At 38.7% G+C, this 12,406-nt stretch overlaps 1 protein-coding gene and 1 pseudogene across 9 annotated transcripts in view; both read left to right on the plus strand.

Moving 5' to 3' along the window:
• The window catches only part of PTPN13 (protein tyrosine phosphatase non-receptor type 13), a 234,925-nt gene that overhangs the window by 212,682 nt on the left and 9,837 nt on the right, over positions 1-12,406 (plus strand). For all 9 annotated transcript variants that reach the window (XM_030847049.3, XM_060299626.2, XM_060299625.2 and 6 more), the window contains 3 exons: positions 6,404-6,459; positions 10,575-10,681; positions 12,220-12,368. In XM_030847049.3, the coding sequence (XP_030702909.2) occupies positions 6,404-6,459; positions 10,575-10,681; positions 12,220-12,368 (312 nt within the window). The remainder of the gene's footprint in view (positions 1-6,403; positions 6,460-10,574; positions 10,682-12,219; positions 12,369-12,406) is intronic.
• On the plus strand, positions 3,826-4,326 carry LOC132597318 (transcription initiation factor TFIID subunit 13 pseudogene; annotated as a pseudogene).

The following is a 12,406-nucleotide window of genomic DNA, read 5'->3' on the forward strand; positions in this document are numbered from 1 at the left end:
AGCAAAAAACAAATTTAGGAAAAGAGGACACAAGGTACTGAAATAAAAACATGAAAAAGTTTCATGTGTTTCAAAATCTAAATGTGTTAAAGTCACAATGTTAATTATATTCATAAGAAGGCAAATTCAAAAGAGACAAATATGACTAATCTTCATCGCTGAAAGACTGAACCAGTATTCTAGAAAAGTTTTGTTTCATCTTAACGTTTCTCGAATATTACCTACATTTGAGTAGTTTTAAAGAGTTCCATAGAGTTTTTTTAAATATTCAGAAATTTGTAAGTGTGCCACGTTGGGAATCACCCTAAACAAATGATTATTTACTGAATTGGTTCTTAACAGTATATTTTGCAACCCTGAAAGTTTTATCATGTGCCAGAAGTTAAGGTGCTATCCACTGGTATTATAAAAAGTAGAGGAATGTCCTTTTTAAAAAGAAAGATTGTCCCTCTGATAGCTACTTGTGTAAGTCGTTGCATTTGTCCCTCTGCTGCAATTAATTGTCTCTATACTTAACTATAGTAGCCCCCGGCCCCCCATCTACAGTTTCACTTTTGGGGTTTCAGTTACTTACGGTCAACCACAGTTGGAAAATGTTAAGTGGAAATTCCAGAAATAAACAATTCATAAGTTTTAAATGATGTGCCATTCTAAGCAGTGAGATGAAATCTTGCTCCGTCTCACTCCGTCTCACTCCGTCCCACCCAGGACATAAATCATCCCTTTGTCCAATGTATCTTGCCCATTAGTCACTTAGTAGCCATCTTGGTTATCGGAGCAGTCATGGCAGTATCCAAGTGTTTGTGTTCATGTAACTCTTATTCAATGATGGCCCTGCAGTACAAGAGTAGTGATGCTGGCAATCTGGATGTTGCCAAAGAGAAGCCATAAGTGCTTCCTTTAAGTGAAAAGGTGAAAGTTCTCTACTTCATAAGGAAAGAGAAAAATCGTATGCTGAGGTTAGTTGCTAAAATCTACAGTAAGAACAAATCTATCTGCGAAATTGTGAAGAAGGAAAAAGAAATTTGTGCTGGTTTTGCTGTTGCACCTCAAACTGCAAAAGTTAAGGCCACAGTGCATGAAAAAATGCTTAGTTAGGATGGAAGAGGCATTCAATTTGTGAGTGGAAGACATGAACAGAAAACAGAGTTCAGCACTTTCCATGGTATCAGGCATTCACTGGGTGTCTTGGAACGTATCACACCTCAAATAAAAGGGTACTACTATACCTCTTAGCGAAGTACTTCAGGCCAATGTCTGTGTGTTATTTGTGAATGAATGCCAGTCATACACATTATTGTAAATTACTACCGAAAGTTTCAAAACTCTTCACTTCAGCTGTTGCTGAACTTGTTTATTTTGGGGATAACGGTAAGAAGGGACGTCAGGGTGTCCATCCTAAATTTGCTTGTGCAATCTAGCAGTCAATTTGGGAGATGTACACATGCAAATAAGTAAATTTTCTTCCTCCATGGAAGCTCTGATTTCCCACAAATAAATTGAAATTAATATCAGAATAAATTTTACTTTCAACTCTACAAAAAGCTATAGTAAGAAAACATATCCTGCTTTTTTATGGAGTGTCTATGTGGAGTTCAGAGAGGATTATAAAGAATTAGGGAATATAGGGGCTATACAGGAGTATGTGGGTGTGGTTATTAAAGCCTCCTAGAGAATTAGCATTTTAAAGATTTTGATAGGTGAGATAAAATGGGAAAGAGCATTCCATACCGAGGAGCTTCTCAGCAAAGGTACGAAGGTCTGGATCAACATGGAAAATTCAGGGCACTAAATCATTGCTATTAGGGTATCACATGGTGTCTTGAAAGCTAAGGCTTAAGAGAGAGGGATGGGTTCATGAAATGACTTACATGCCATGCCAAAGAAAGAGCCCATATTTTCATCTGGCACTGGGCACTGCAAATTATGTAGCTGGTCCTAGGTCCAGCAGATACCTCCTCTACTCTTCAAGTTGCTGAATCTGGATTCTTTGAGCAGTAGGATTACAAACTAACCTTCAAACAGGATGGCCATGATAAAAACCTTAAATCTTTTCCTTGAGGCAGTACTACAGCCTCCTCCTCTTCCAAAGAGCCTACAATCCAGAATGAGAAGAGAGACTGACCCACCCCCAAACCATACATAGGTAAACTTTGCAAAAATAGTGAAAAATTGGTTAATACAAGCATTGCTATAGTGTATTTCCAATTGGGCTTTATCTCATTATTTTAATGTTAATAATAACACTTTACTCTTTTAATAAATTTATTTATTTATTTTTGGCTGCATTGAGTCTTCGTTGCTGTGCGCAGGCTTTCTCTTTGTTGTGGTCTGCGGGCTTCTCATTGTGGTGGCTTCTCTTGTTGCAGAGCACGGGCTCTAGGTGCGTGGGCTTCAGTAGTTGTGGCTCACAGGCTCTAGAGTGCAGGCTCAGTAGTTGTGGCACACGGGCTTAGTTGCTCCATGGCATGTGGGATCTTCCAGGCCCAGGGCTCGAACCTGTGCCCCTTGCATTGGCAGGCAGATTCTTAACCACTGTGCCACCAGGGAAGCCCAGTAACACCTTTATAAAAGGCTGTATACTTTGCAAAATGATTGCACACATGGTGATTCCTAGATCAGGATTATGATGGGGAATAAGAAATCCAAATGACTACTTGGAAAAAAGTTTTAACCCAGACTAAAATTATCAGCTTCTAAAAACGGATAAGGAGGGCTTCCCTGGTGGCACAGTGGTTAAGAATCCGCCTGCCATGGGCTTCCCTGGTGGCGCAGTGGTTGAGAGTCCGCCTGCCGATGCAGGGGACGTGGGTTCGTGCTCCGGTCTGGGAAGATCCCACATGCCGCGGAGCGGCTGCGCCCGTGGGCCATGGCCACTGAGCCTGCACGTCCGGAGCCTGTTGCATTCAAGCCCTGGTCTAGGAAGATCCCACATGCCGCAGAGCAACTAAGCCCGCATGCCGCAACTGCTGAAGCCCGTGCACCTAGAGCCCATGCTCCACAACAAGAGAAGCCACCACAATGAGAAGCCCGCGCACTGCAACGAAGAGCAGCCCCCACTCGCTGCAACTAAAGAAATCCCGCACGCAGCAACGAAGACCGAACACAGCGAAAAACAAATTTATTTTTTTAAAAAAACGAATAAGGTCTAAGAAGGTTTTTTTTCAGTTGTCAGTGGATAAAAACAATCTACTTTATTTCTTCCACCATAGAAGTTCTGTGTTTCCCTCAGATAAACTGAAAATGATATCAGAGTCACTTTATTGTAGATACTTTTTAACTACAGAGTCTGTACCTAAAAGATCAAATAAACACGCAATTACAAGTTGTGATAAGGTCTATGAAGTTTAAAAAAGTGCTACGAAAGAGAATACCAAGGAGACCCACTTTTAGACTGGGTGGTTAGGAAACATCCTCAGAAGGTAAAGACACTTAGATTAAACAAGGAAAAAGTGAAAAAAGAGCGATTTTGAAGAGCTAAAAGAAAGGCCCATCAGTTTGAAGCCTAGTTAGTGAAGAGGAGAGTAAAACCAGATGGATTGTAGGGTAGACAGAGGCCAGATAATGCAGGATCTTGAAATGGAAGGAATTTCTCATTTAAGATAATTTGTCCTAATGAAGATTTAAATGTAAGATTAACCATGTAAGAATGCAACTTGGCATCTCCTTCTGATTGTAGCAAACTGCTTCTGCAGGACTTGGGTCTCTGTGGCACCATACTCAGTTAAAGTACGACCTGATTGATCTCAGTTTCCTAGGGAGACACCCCTCGCTTTAAAAAATAAAAGGGCAAATATGATAGCCCTTACATGTGGAATCTAAAATATGATACAGGCCCTGGCTGCTGGGATGGCAGATGAAGAAGAAGACCCCACCTTTGAGGAAGAAAATGAAGAAATTGGGGGAGGTGCAGAAGGTGGACAGGGTAAAAGAAAGAGACTTTTTTCTAAAGAATTACAGTGTATGATGTATGGGTTTGGGGATGACCAGAATCCTTATACTGAGTCAGTAGATATTCTTGAAGACCTTGTCATAGAGTTCATCACCGAAATGACTCACAAGGCAATGTCAATTGGAAGACAAGGTCGGGTACAAGTTGAAGATATCGTCTTCTTGATTCGAAAGGACCCAAGAAAGTTTGCTAGGGTTAAAGACTTGCTTACTATGAATGAAGAATTGAAACGAGCTAGAAAAGCATTTGATGAACTATGGATCTTGACATTTTTTGTACTTTCTGAAGTTTCATTATTTTCTGGGGAAATCATATTTAATAACTATATTTTCCACAGTAAGGTTCTGATATCTAGCCATGTGAATGAAAAATAGAGAACCACAACGTTTTCAGTCTTTATTTTCGTGTCTTCAATTTTAGAGTGATATTTGAGCCTTTAATTGCCTGCCATTATATTACCATACTTTGAATTAATTACTGGATTTTAATGACCACATGTAAGTCAGAGTACCTTGCAAACCATTCAGTTCCTTCTGACTTTTGACCATCTAAATGATGAATTAATATTTATGTATTAGGTGTACTTGTGCCATTGTAGGCTGTACTGTAGCTGTTTAATATGTGAAATCTAAATGGTACCTTTGATAGCGAAGACATGTGTTTCATGTATTCTAAAGTTTTTAGATTACAGTAGTCTTAAGTTATTAAAAGACTTTTAAGGAGAAAAGGATAAAAAATACAACCTTTAAGGAGAAAATGATAGAAAATACAACCTTTTTTAGGAGTGTTTATTTGTCTTAAGATAATTTGTTTTAATACTCTTTTCTTTAGATAACAAGAGTGATTTTTTTCATTTTAATTTTTTATTTTTTGAGAAACTAAAACTTTCCTATGAATGCTTGTGTGTTGGAAGACTTATTTGGTTTAAAATCTTCAGGGCTTATACTATTTGTCAGTTTTTAAGAGAACTCATTTTCCCAGGTCAAAGCTTCTAAAAATAAGTGCTTTCAGTAGCAGGATAAGCATTTGGGGTAGTGTTTATTAACTTATTTGTTAGTACTTGTTTATTGTGGAAATGTGTACTTGACTAAGACCATGTGTGGCCATGGAAACCACTTTTGTAGTTCAGCATATACAGGTGTTGTGCGTATTTAGCTTATTGTATTATTCTTGCACTTAGCTTAAAGTAAGGATTAAAATTGCATTTAAGGGGATCATTGGATATTACTGTTTGTGAAACTGAATGTTTTGTGTCCCGCTTATAAACATTATCTATGAATTAGTACTTAGGAAAATTTTACTTTCTTAACCTATCAGTATAAGGAATAAAGTATGAAAAATTAAAAATAAAAAAATATGATACAAATGAACTTATTTACAAAACAGAAAGAGACTCACAGATATAGAAAACTTGATGGTTATCAAAGGGCAAAAGGGGTGGGAGAGGGATAAATTAGGAGTTTGGTATCAGCATATACAAAATACTATATATAAAACAGATAAACAACAAGGTCCTACTGTATAGCACAGGGAACTATATTCAATATTCTGTAATAAACCATAATGGAAAAGAACATGAAAAAGAATATACATGTGTGTGTATATATATATGTGTGTGTGTGTATGTGAATCACTTTGCTGTACACCAGAAACTAACAAAACATTGTAAATCAACTATACTTTAATTAAAATTTTTAAAAATTAAATAAATGGGCAAGATAACACATTGGAAATTTTAGATTTTAAAATTGAAGTAGTGTAAAAACATATGCCATGTATGCACATCTAAATAATTGTTACTTTAGATTTTTCTTTTTCCTTACCTCTATACATTCATATCCCTTATATAAGAAATGAATGGGACTTCCCTGGTGGTGCAGTGGTTAAGAATCCGCCTGCCGATGCAGGGGATGCAGGTTCGAGCCCTGGTCTGGGAAGATCCCACATGCTGCAGAGCAACTAAGCCCGTGCACCACAACTACTGAGCCTGCGCTCTAGAGCCCACGAGCCACAACTACTGAAGTCCATGCGCCTAGAGCCCGTGCTCTGCAACAGGAGAAGCCACCGCAATGAGAAGCCTGTGCACCGCAAGGAAGAGTAGCCCCCACTCGCCACAACTAGAGAAAGTCCGCGCGCAGCAATGAAGACCCAATGCAGCTAAAAATAAATAAATAAAATAAATTTATATATATAAAAAAAGAAATTAATGAAAAGCCAAGATGAGTGTGAGGTGAATAAGTGGAGCCAGCCAAAACTCTTGTGCCACTGCAGATGCCTTAGCCACAGTGTGGCATGCATTGATTGAATGTCGTGTGTCTTTGTAACATGATGATGAATAATAACAGTAAATATAGGAAATAAAATTGAACATTATATAGGATTGTTTTTGGTTTGTTTGTTTGTTTTTTTGGTACAATGGGCTAATTTGATTTTGGTTTCTCTTTGTTGCAGTCTACCAAAATGAACGGCTGTGAAGAATATTGTGAAGAAAAAGTAAAAACTGAAAGGTAAAAAAACTATTTTTCAAATATTTATAACACTTTCATTCTCTTTTTAGAAGTGCTCTCAAGATTTCCATTTAGATGTTGATTTTAAAATTAATGTGTCTTTTCCAGTCAAATGAGACTTATTGAGTAGATTATGGAAGTATGGTTGAATATTAAAAATGTTTCTGAATGTTGTTACAAGGAAGTTCTAGTGACATGTGACAATGTGTTTGTTATGACATTGCTCAAAAAAAGCAATGTATTCTCTTGACCATCAGAAAAAATGCAAGAAAAGTCTAAAAGGAAATGTGCCAACGATGATGATAGTACCTTCTCCTGGTGTGATTATAGGTAACCTATTTTTCTGTTTCTCTAAATTTTTCTATACTTCACAAATTTCATTCTTTAATAAGAAAATAAAACCAAAGAAGGTAAGAAACATTTTAAACCCCCCACAAATGTTTTTCTTTTTGAAAACGTTTTCTAATATAAAATAAGATTTTTTTGTAACACTAAATGATGTCTCAGGAAGAGTTTATATATATTGTTGGCCAACAAAGTGGTTGTACATAAATTTTGCTTCATATTAAATGATAACCAAACAGTCAAAGGGAGCTATTTCCATTTTCCTAGAAAAGCAAATTGACAGTGAATTTTTCACTAAGTTAGACAGGGGGTACATATTGTTAACATAGAAATGCATAGTCTTATATTTAAAAGATCAGCAAATATCTGGGCCAGCCACCAATAGTAATAAGATACAGGCTCTTCCCTGTCAACAGGGGAAGGGAGGAAGAATAAATTAGTGTAAATTCTTTGGGTGGCAAATTGAAAACACTATTAACATACAGATTTTATTGACATGTTACTGATTCTTGGAAACACTTTTTAAAAATTTTAGCATCTCATGAAGGGTCATAAAATTATAGTCTGATATTATTTCTTAATGTAAGCAAAGTAATAGCGTATCTTTTTTTTATTATTATTATCCAGATATTTATTGAGCACCTAATATAAACCAGACAGTGTGCTTGAAATACACTGTTAACAAGACAAAGAAGCTCCTTAACCCAAGGAGCTCACAGTCTAGCATAAAGGCAAATATTAATCAAATAATCGCACAAATAAATCATCATAGACCATGAAAAATGCTGTTTATTGTAAAAAGTCATGACAAACTGTGAGAGGGTATCACCTGGGGGCTTGATGTTCTCAGACAGTAAGTAGTAGGTGAGGTTTCTCCTTGAAGAGACATTTACGTTCTGAAGCATGAACAGGAGTCGCCTAGGACAGGGGTAGGGGTATGAGAAAGACGGCATGGAGCTGTCCAAGCAGAGGAACAGCGTGTGCAAAGACCCCAGGGCGGGAGAGGGCACAGAGCACCTGAGTGCCTGAACTAGACCAGAGTGGCTGACAGCAGAGCAAACAGGAGAGGGGCCCGAGATGAGAAGGGAGCAGGGTAAGGACCTTGGCCTTTATCCCAAGAGAAATGGGGGCCATGGAGTTTTTTAAGCAGGGGACTGACATGATAAGGTGTGTACTGTGGAGAATGAACTGGAGAGGGCCAGAGGGGAAGTGCAGAGGCCAACATGGGAGATAAGTAGAAGGAAAAGAGAGAAAATGAGAGGGTGAGAGCAACCCCATGTCAGTTGGGAGGCAAACTGGTAGAGATTAAGAACATGGGCTTGGAATCAGGCTGCCCAGTTTGTGTCCTGGCTTTGTCACTTACTTTGTGATCTTGAGCAAATTACCTGAGCTCATCTCTAAAACAGGGATAGTATCTGTCTACCTCCTAGATTGTGTGAGGATTAAATTACCAGTACACCTCAAGAATTTAGAGTGGGGCTTCCCTGGTGGCGCAGTGGTTGAGAGTCCGCCTGCCAACGCAGGGGACACGGGTTCGTGCCCTGGTCCGGGAAGATCCCACATGCCGCGGAGCGGCTGGGCCCGTGAGACATGGCCGCTGAGCCTGTGCGTCCGGAGCCTGTGCTCCACAACAGGAGAGGCCACAACAGTGAGAGGCCTGCATACCGCAAAAAAAAAAAAAAAAGAATTTAGAGTGGTATCTGGCACACAGGAACGTGCTGTGGCCCAAGGCCACACAGCTACTACCTAGAAACAGACAAATACTGGACTGCTCTGATTAAAGCTGGGGGTGGGCGGGCCGGGCCCCGAGTCTCGTCCACTTGTCCACCCCTAACCACCACCTTGCCCTAGTCCCACCCACGCAGCCCTAAATGCCTGGGACTTCACAGACTCCCTCTCTGCCAAAGAAGGTTGGCCTCAGAGTGGCCTGTTGGGAGCCTGTCTCCTGGGCATTGTGTGAAAAAATGGGGTGATGGCAGCTGACCTGTTTAAGAGTTCCGGCACGCAGGGCCACGCTCAACTTTATAACATAACTAGACTAGAACCTCAGAAGGCTTTTGCTTCCCATACTTCATCTGCTAAAAAGAAAAGAAGTCTAAACACTCTTCTGCTTGCTGACGTATATATAAACTATTTTATTTTTTAAATAACGATGAAGGGGAAAAAGGCCACAAAACAGACAAAAACAGCCTCGAAGGAACTCGAAGGACATGTAGATCTCAGAAGGGTACAGGTAACAGAAATGCCTTTGAAGGAACTCCTGCGAAGTTTATGGTGGCCCTCACTACCTGCCTGCTTTATTATTCACTCTGTCTCCCCTCTCTGCCCCTCCTAAGCCATGGTTGTGACCCGGTTTCAAGCAGAGACTTAGTCAACTCTGGGTTCTAACCTCCTAGAGATTTGCTTGGGGACAAGGAAGTCCATGTATCAACCACAGGCCCCACTGCAGGAATGGCTCCCTGAGACCTCACAACCTGTGGCTGGTCAGGGTCACTGGGGGGTGAAGACAGGGTCTATGAACCCACAACCCAGCCAGCTGTTCCAGGTGTTTGGCACATAGGTAGTCCAAGTATCTCTCATTGTGACCTAATTCAGAATAGTGTATCTTACAATGATACGTGTCATAGGTTCAAAGAACTGTAGTACATTCCCTTCAACCTAGCAATTTTATTTCTAAGAATTGATCCTACTACTGTATGTATGCAGATGTTTCTATAAGAATATTTATTGCAACATTGTTTATAGTAGTAAAAAACCCTAATAGACACAAAATAAATTAGGGTGTACTCATACAATGAAATACTAAGCAGCTGTTCAAAAGAATGAGAAAGAAGGGAGGATCCTTATGGGAGGATCTCCAAAACATATCCTTCCAAACAAAGCATACTTGCTAGAAGACCAAGAAGACCTCATGGATGCAGAACTTGCAAATTACATGTTAACTGTGATGTACAATTAGTTGGAGCAGAGGAAAGCATCCACCATAAAAGCAGCATAATTGCTGTCCTGTTACAATGTTTTGGGAGCATTAGTGCATGTCCTGCCTTAATGGTGTATAATAATGTCATCAGACAAAATGTACTCTGCTTTGTTCCCCTGAGTATCAGAAAGTTTAAAATGTATTCAGGCCTTTGCATTATCCTTTTTCATCTCATCTGATCGCTAAATGTTATTCTTCTACCTAGTTTCTCTTTTCTAGCCACCCACCTTACCCGAGAGATGGCATCTGCTGTGCACCCCTAGAATAATGAGAACTTGTACTGAGTTTTATTACATGGAGTGCCCAGACACCGGAGTGTCCTTTTCACCCCCAATTGTAGTGAAAGACTGATGTCCATCAGTAGGGACTTCTGTAATTAAATGAAGAATCATTCATACAGTACAATAGTAGACAGCTGTTAAAAAAAACAAAAGAGAGCTCTACTTACACAGTTGTAATCATGCATCCAAGTGGAAGGGTGGAAACAAACCACCACTTTCTCCATCCCCAAGATGACTCCTTCAACCTAAGGTTCAAAGACTTGGGATTTGTTTGAGGACAAAATTTAAACTATATTAAACAATTCTGTACCTCAGTTTAATTTATATCTATCAATAAATTTTAGGAATTGTGGATTTAAGGTTTTTTTAATCAGATAATCTATTTTTAAATACCATAATAATTGTAGTGGAAATATGTAGGACATATTTCCAAATATTCAAAGACATAATATTTCAATTTATTTTGGACACAGAACTGAAGAAAATATAAATGTGTTTTGTTGTCATAGCTTAATTCACAAGTCAGCAGAAAAGAAGACTGATGATGATGATGAAATAACATGGGGAAGTGATGAATTGCCAATAGAAGTGACAAACCACGAAGATTCCAATAAAGGCAAGAAATTTATTAGCAACTTTTTAAATCAAAAACTATAGGTAGAAAAGAAAGTGTTTGAAAATTACAGTTTTCAGAATATATGGATATGTTATTTCACCATATGTCTACATTATTAAGTTCTATACATAAAGTTAAATCACATAGACAAACATCAACATTCATTTATTGACCAGATATTTTCACAGTTATTAGGCTAAAATTCTCAGTGGCTTGGAGTAAAACATGTAAATAGATGTGTAAATACTTTAAATGGAAACAAGAATAAGAAATCTAGGAGCACATTTTATTTATAGTAAAGTAGGAAGAATAGCTCAAAGATAGGAAAATTTTTAAGAGCAAGAGTCAGTTGGTCTGTCCTCACTATTACTGCCTCTCTTGTTTTATACTGAGCCAGTAGATAAATGAAGTTCTATCCAGCGTTTTATTTCTTTTTTTTTCGTATAAAGAAATGTTATATTAATGCAGTGAAAGAACACGGTTTTGTAATTTGAAGTCATTGTTGAAAGAAATTAAAGGAGTCGAATTAACACTTTTTTGACTTAGTTGGATTGTTGGTGTCAATGGAAATGCTCAAATCCTGTAACCCAGGTTCATCTCTCCAGCCTCTGAGCTCCTGTTGCATTCACACTCAGTTCTGTAAAAGTTTACAGTTATTTCATATGATTGGATTTTGTATTCACAACTAGTCTTCGCCCCAGACAGAACTTAAGCTTCTTGAGATCCCCCAGTGCCTGGAATTACTGTTGCGTGCATAGTAGCTGCATCATCAAAATGCTTTTATCAACTGATTGATGTAATTAAAGCTACACTTGTGCAGACTATAGCAAGAAGTCTCTCCTACTTTTTTCCAGGATAACAGTTGCCTTCTGTTATCAGCATTTTCCATAGGTAGAGCAGGTACTAAATTAGACACATACCTCTTCTTAGACATTGATAGCACTTGTTTGATAAACTCCTAAAGACCCTTAGGATTTCATTTGCATGGAGAAAACTATCAAATGACAGAGATAGTGGCACTGAGTACCAAGGGTGGGTAGAGAGGGGAGAAATCAGTGTTTCTAGTGCCATGTCCCCTTGTAAGGAATTTCTGAAGCATCTCCCTTCATCTTTTCTCCATGTGCTTGGAGGCTAATTTAAATGCACAATAAAAACAGGACTAAATACATTCTTATCAAGTAAACAGTGCCATTTGGGTCCAGAGAAGCAAAGAGAAACAATTTAAATTCCTTTAGAAGCTATGAGTAATTGACAGCCAAGAGCCTTAAGAACTCTGAACAGTCAGTGAGGTGTTCCCTTAAGGTTTGGGTACAAGGATCTTGCTATGGCCAGGATTTTCCTTTGATGATTGTAGTTATCTGCCTACTTGTTAGTTCTATTGCCTTATTAAGTCAAAGACTCTCACTTTTGTAAAAAATAGATGAGGTGAGAATAGGATAAAATTGGTTCTCTTACTGGCTAAAATTAGCTCTCTTATTGGCTAAATCAATTCTGGGGGGAATTGTTTTTTTTTTAATCAACTGCCATCTTCTTGTTAGGTCATCCCTTTCTGACAAATGAGGAGCTCACCACACTCCCCATTGTCAAAGTGCTTCCCTCCAGTAAATACACCGGTACGGAGTTGAAATCAGTCATTCGAATGTTGCGGGCTTTACTAGATCAAGGAATTCCGTCTAAGGAGCTAGAGGTAAGGGGCTTTTGACAACTGTTCTTTCTCCAACAAAG

This window comes from Globicephala melas, chromosome 5 (assembly GCF_963455315.2).
Source record: "Globicephala melas chromosome 5, mGloMel1.2, whole genome shotgun sequence".
NCBI classification, from domain to species: Eukaryota; Metazoa; Chordata; class Mammalia; order Artiodactyla; family Delphinidae; genus Globicephala; species Globicephala melas.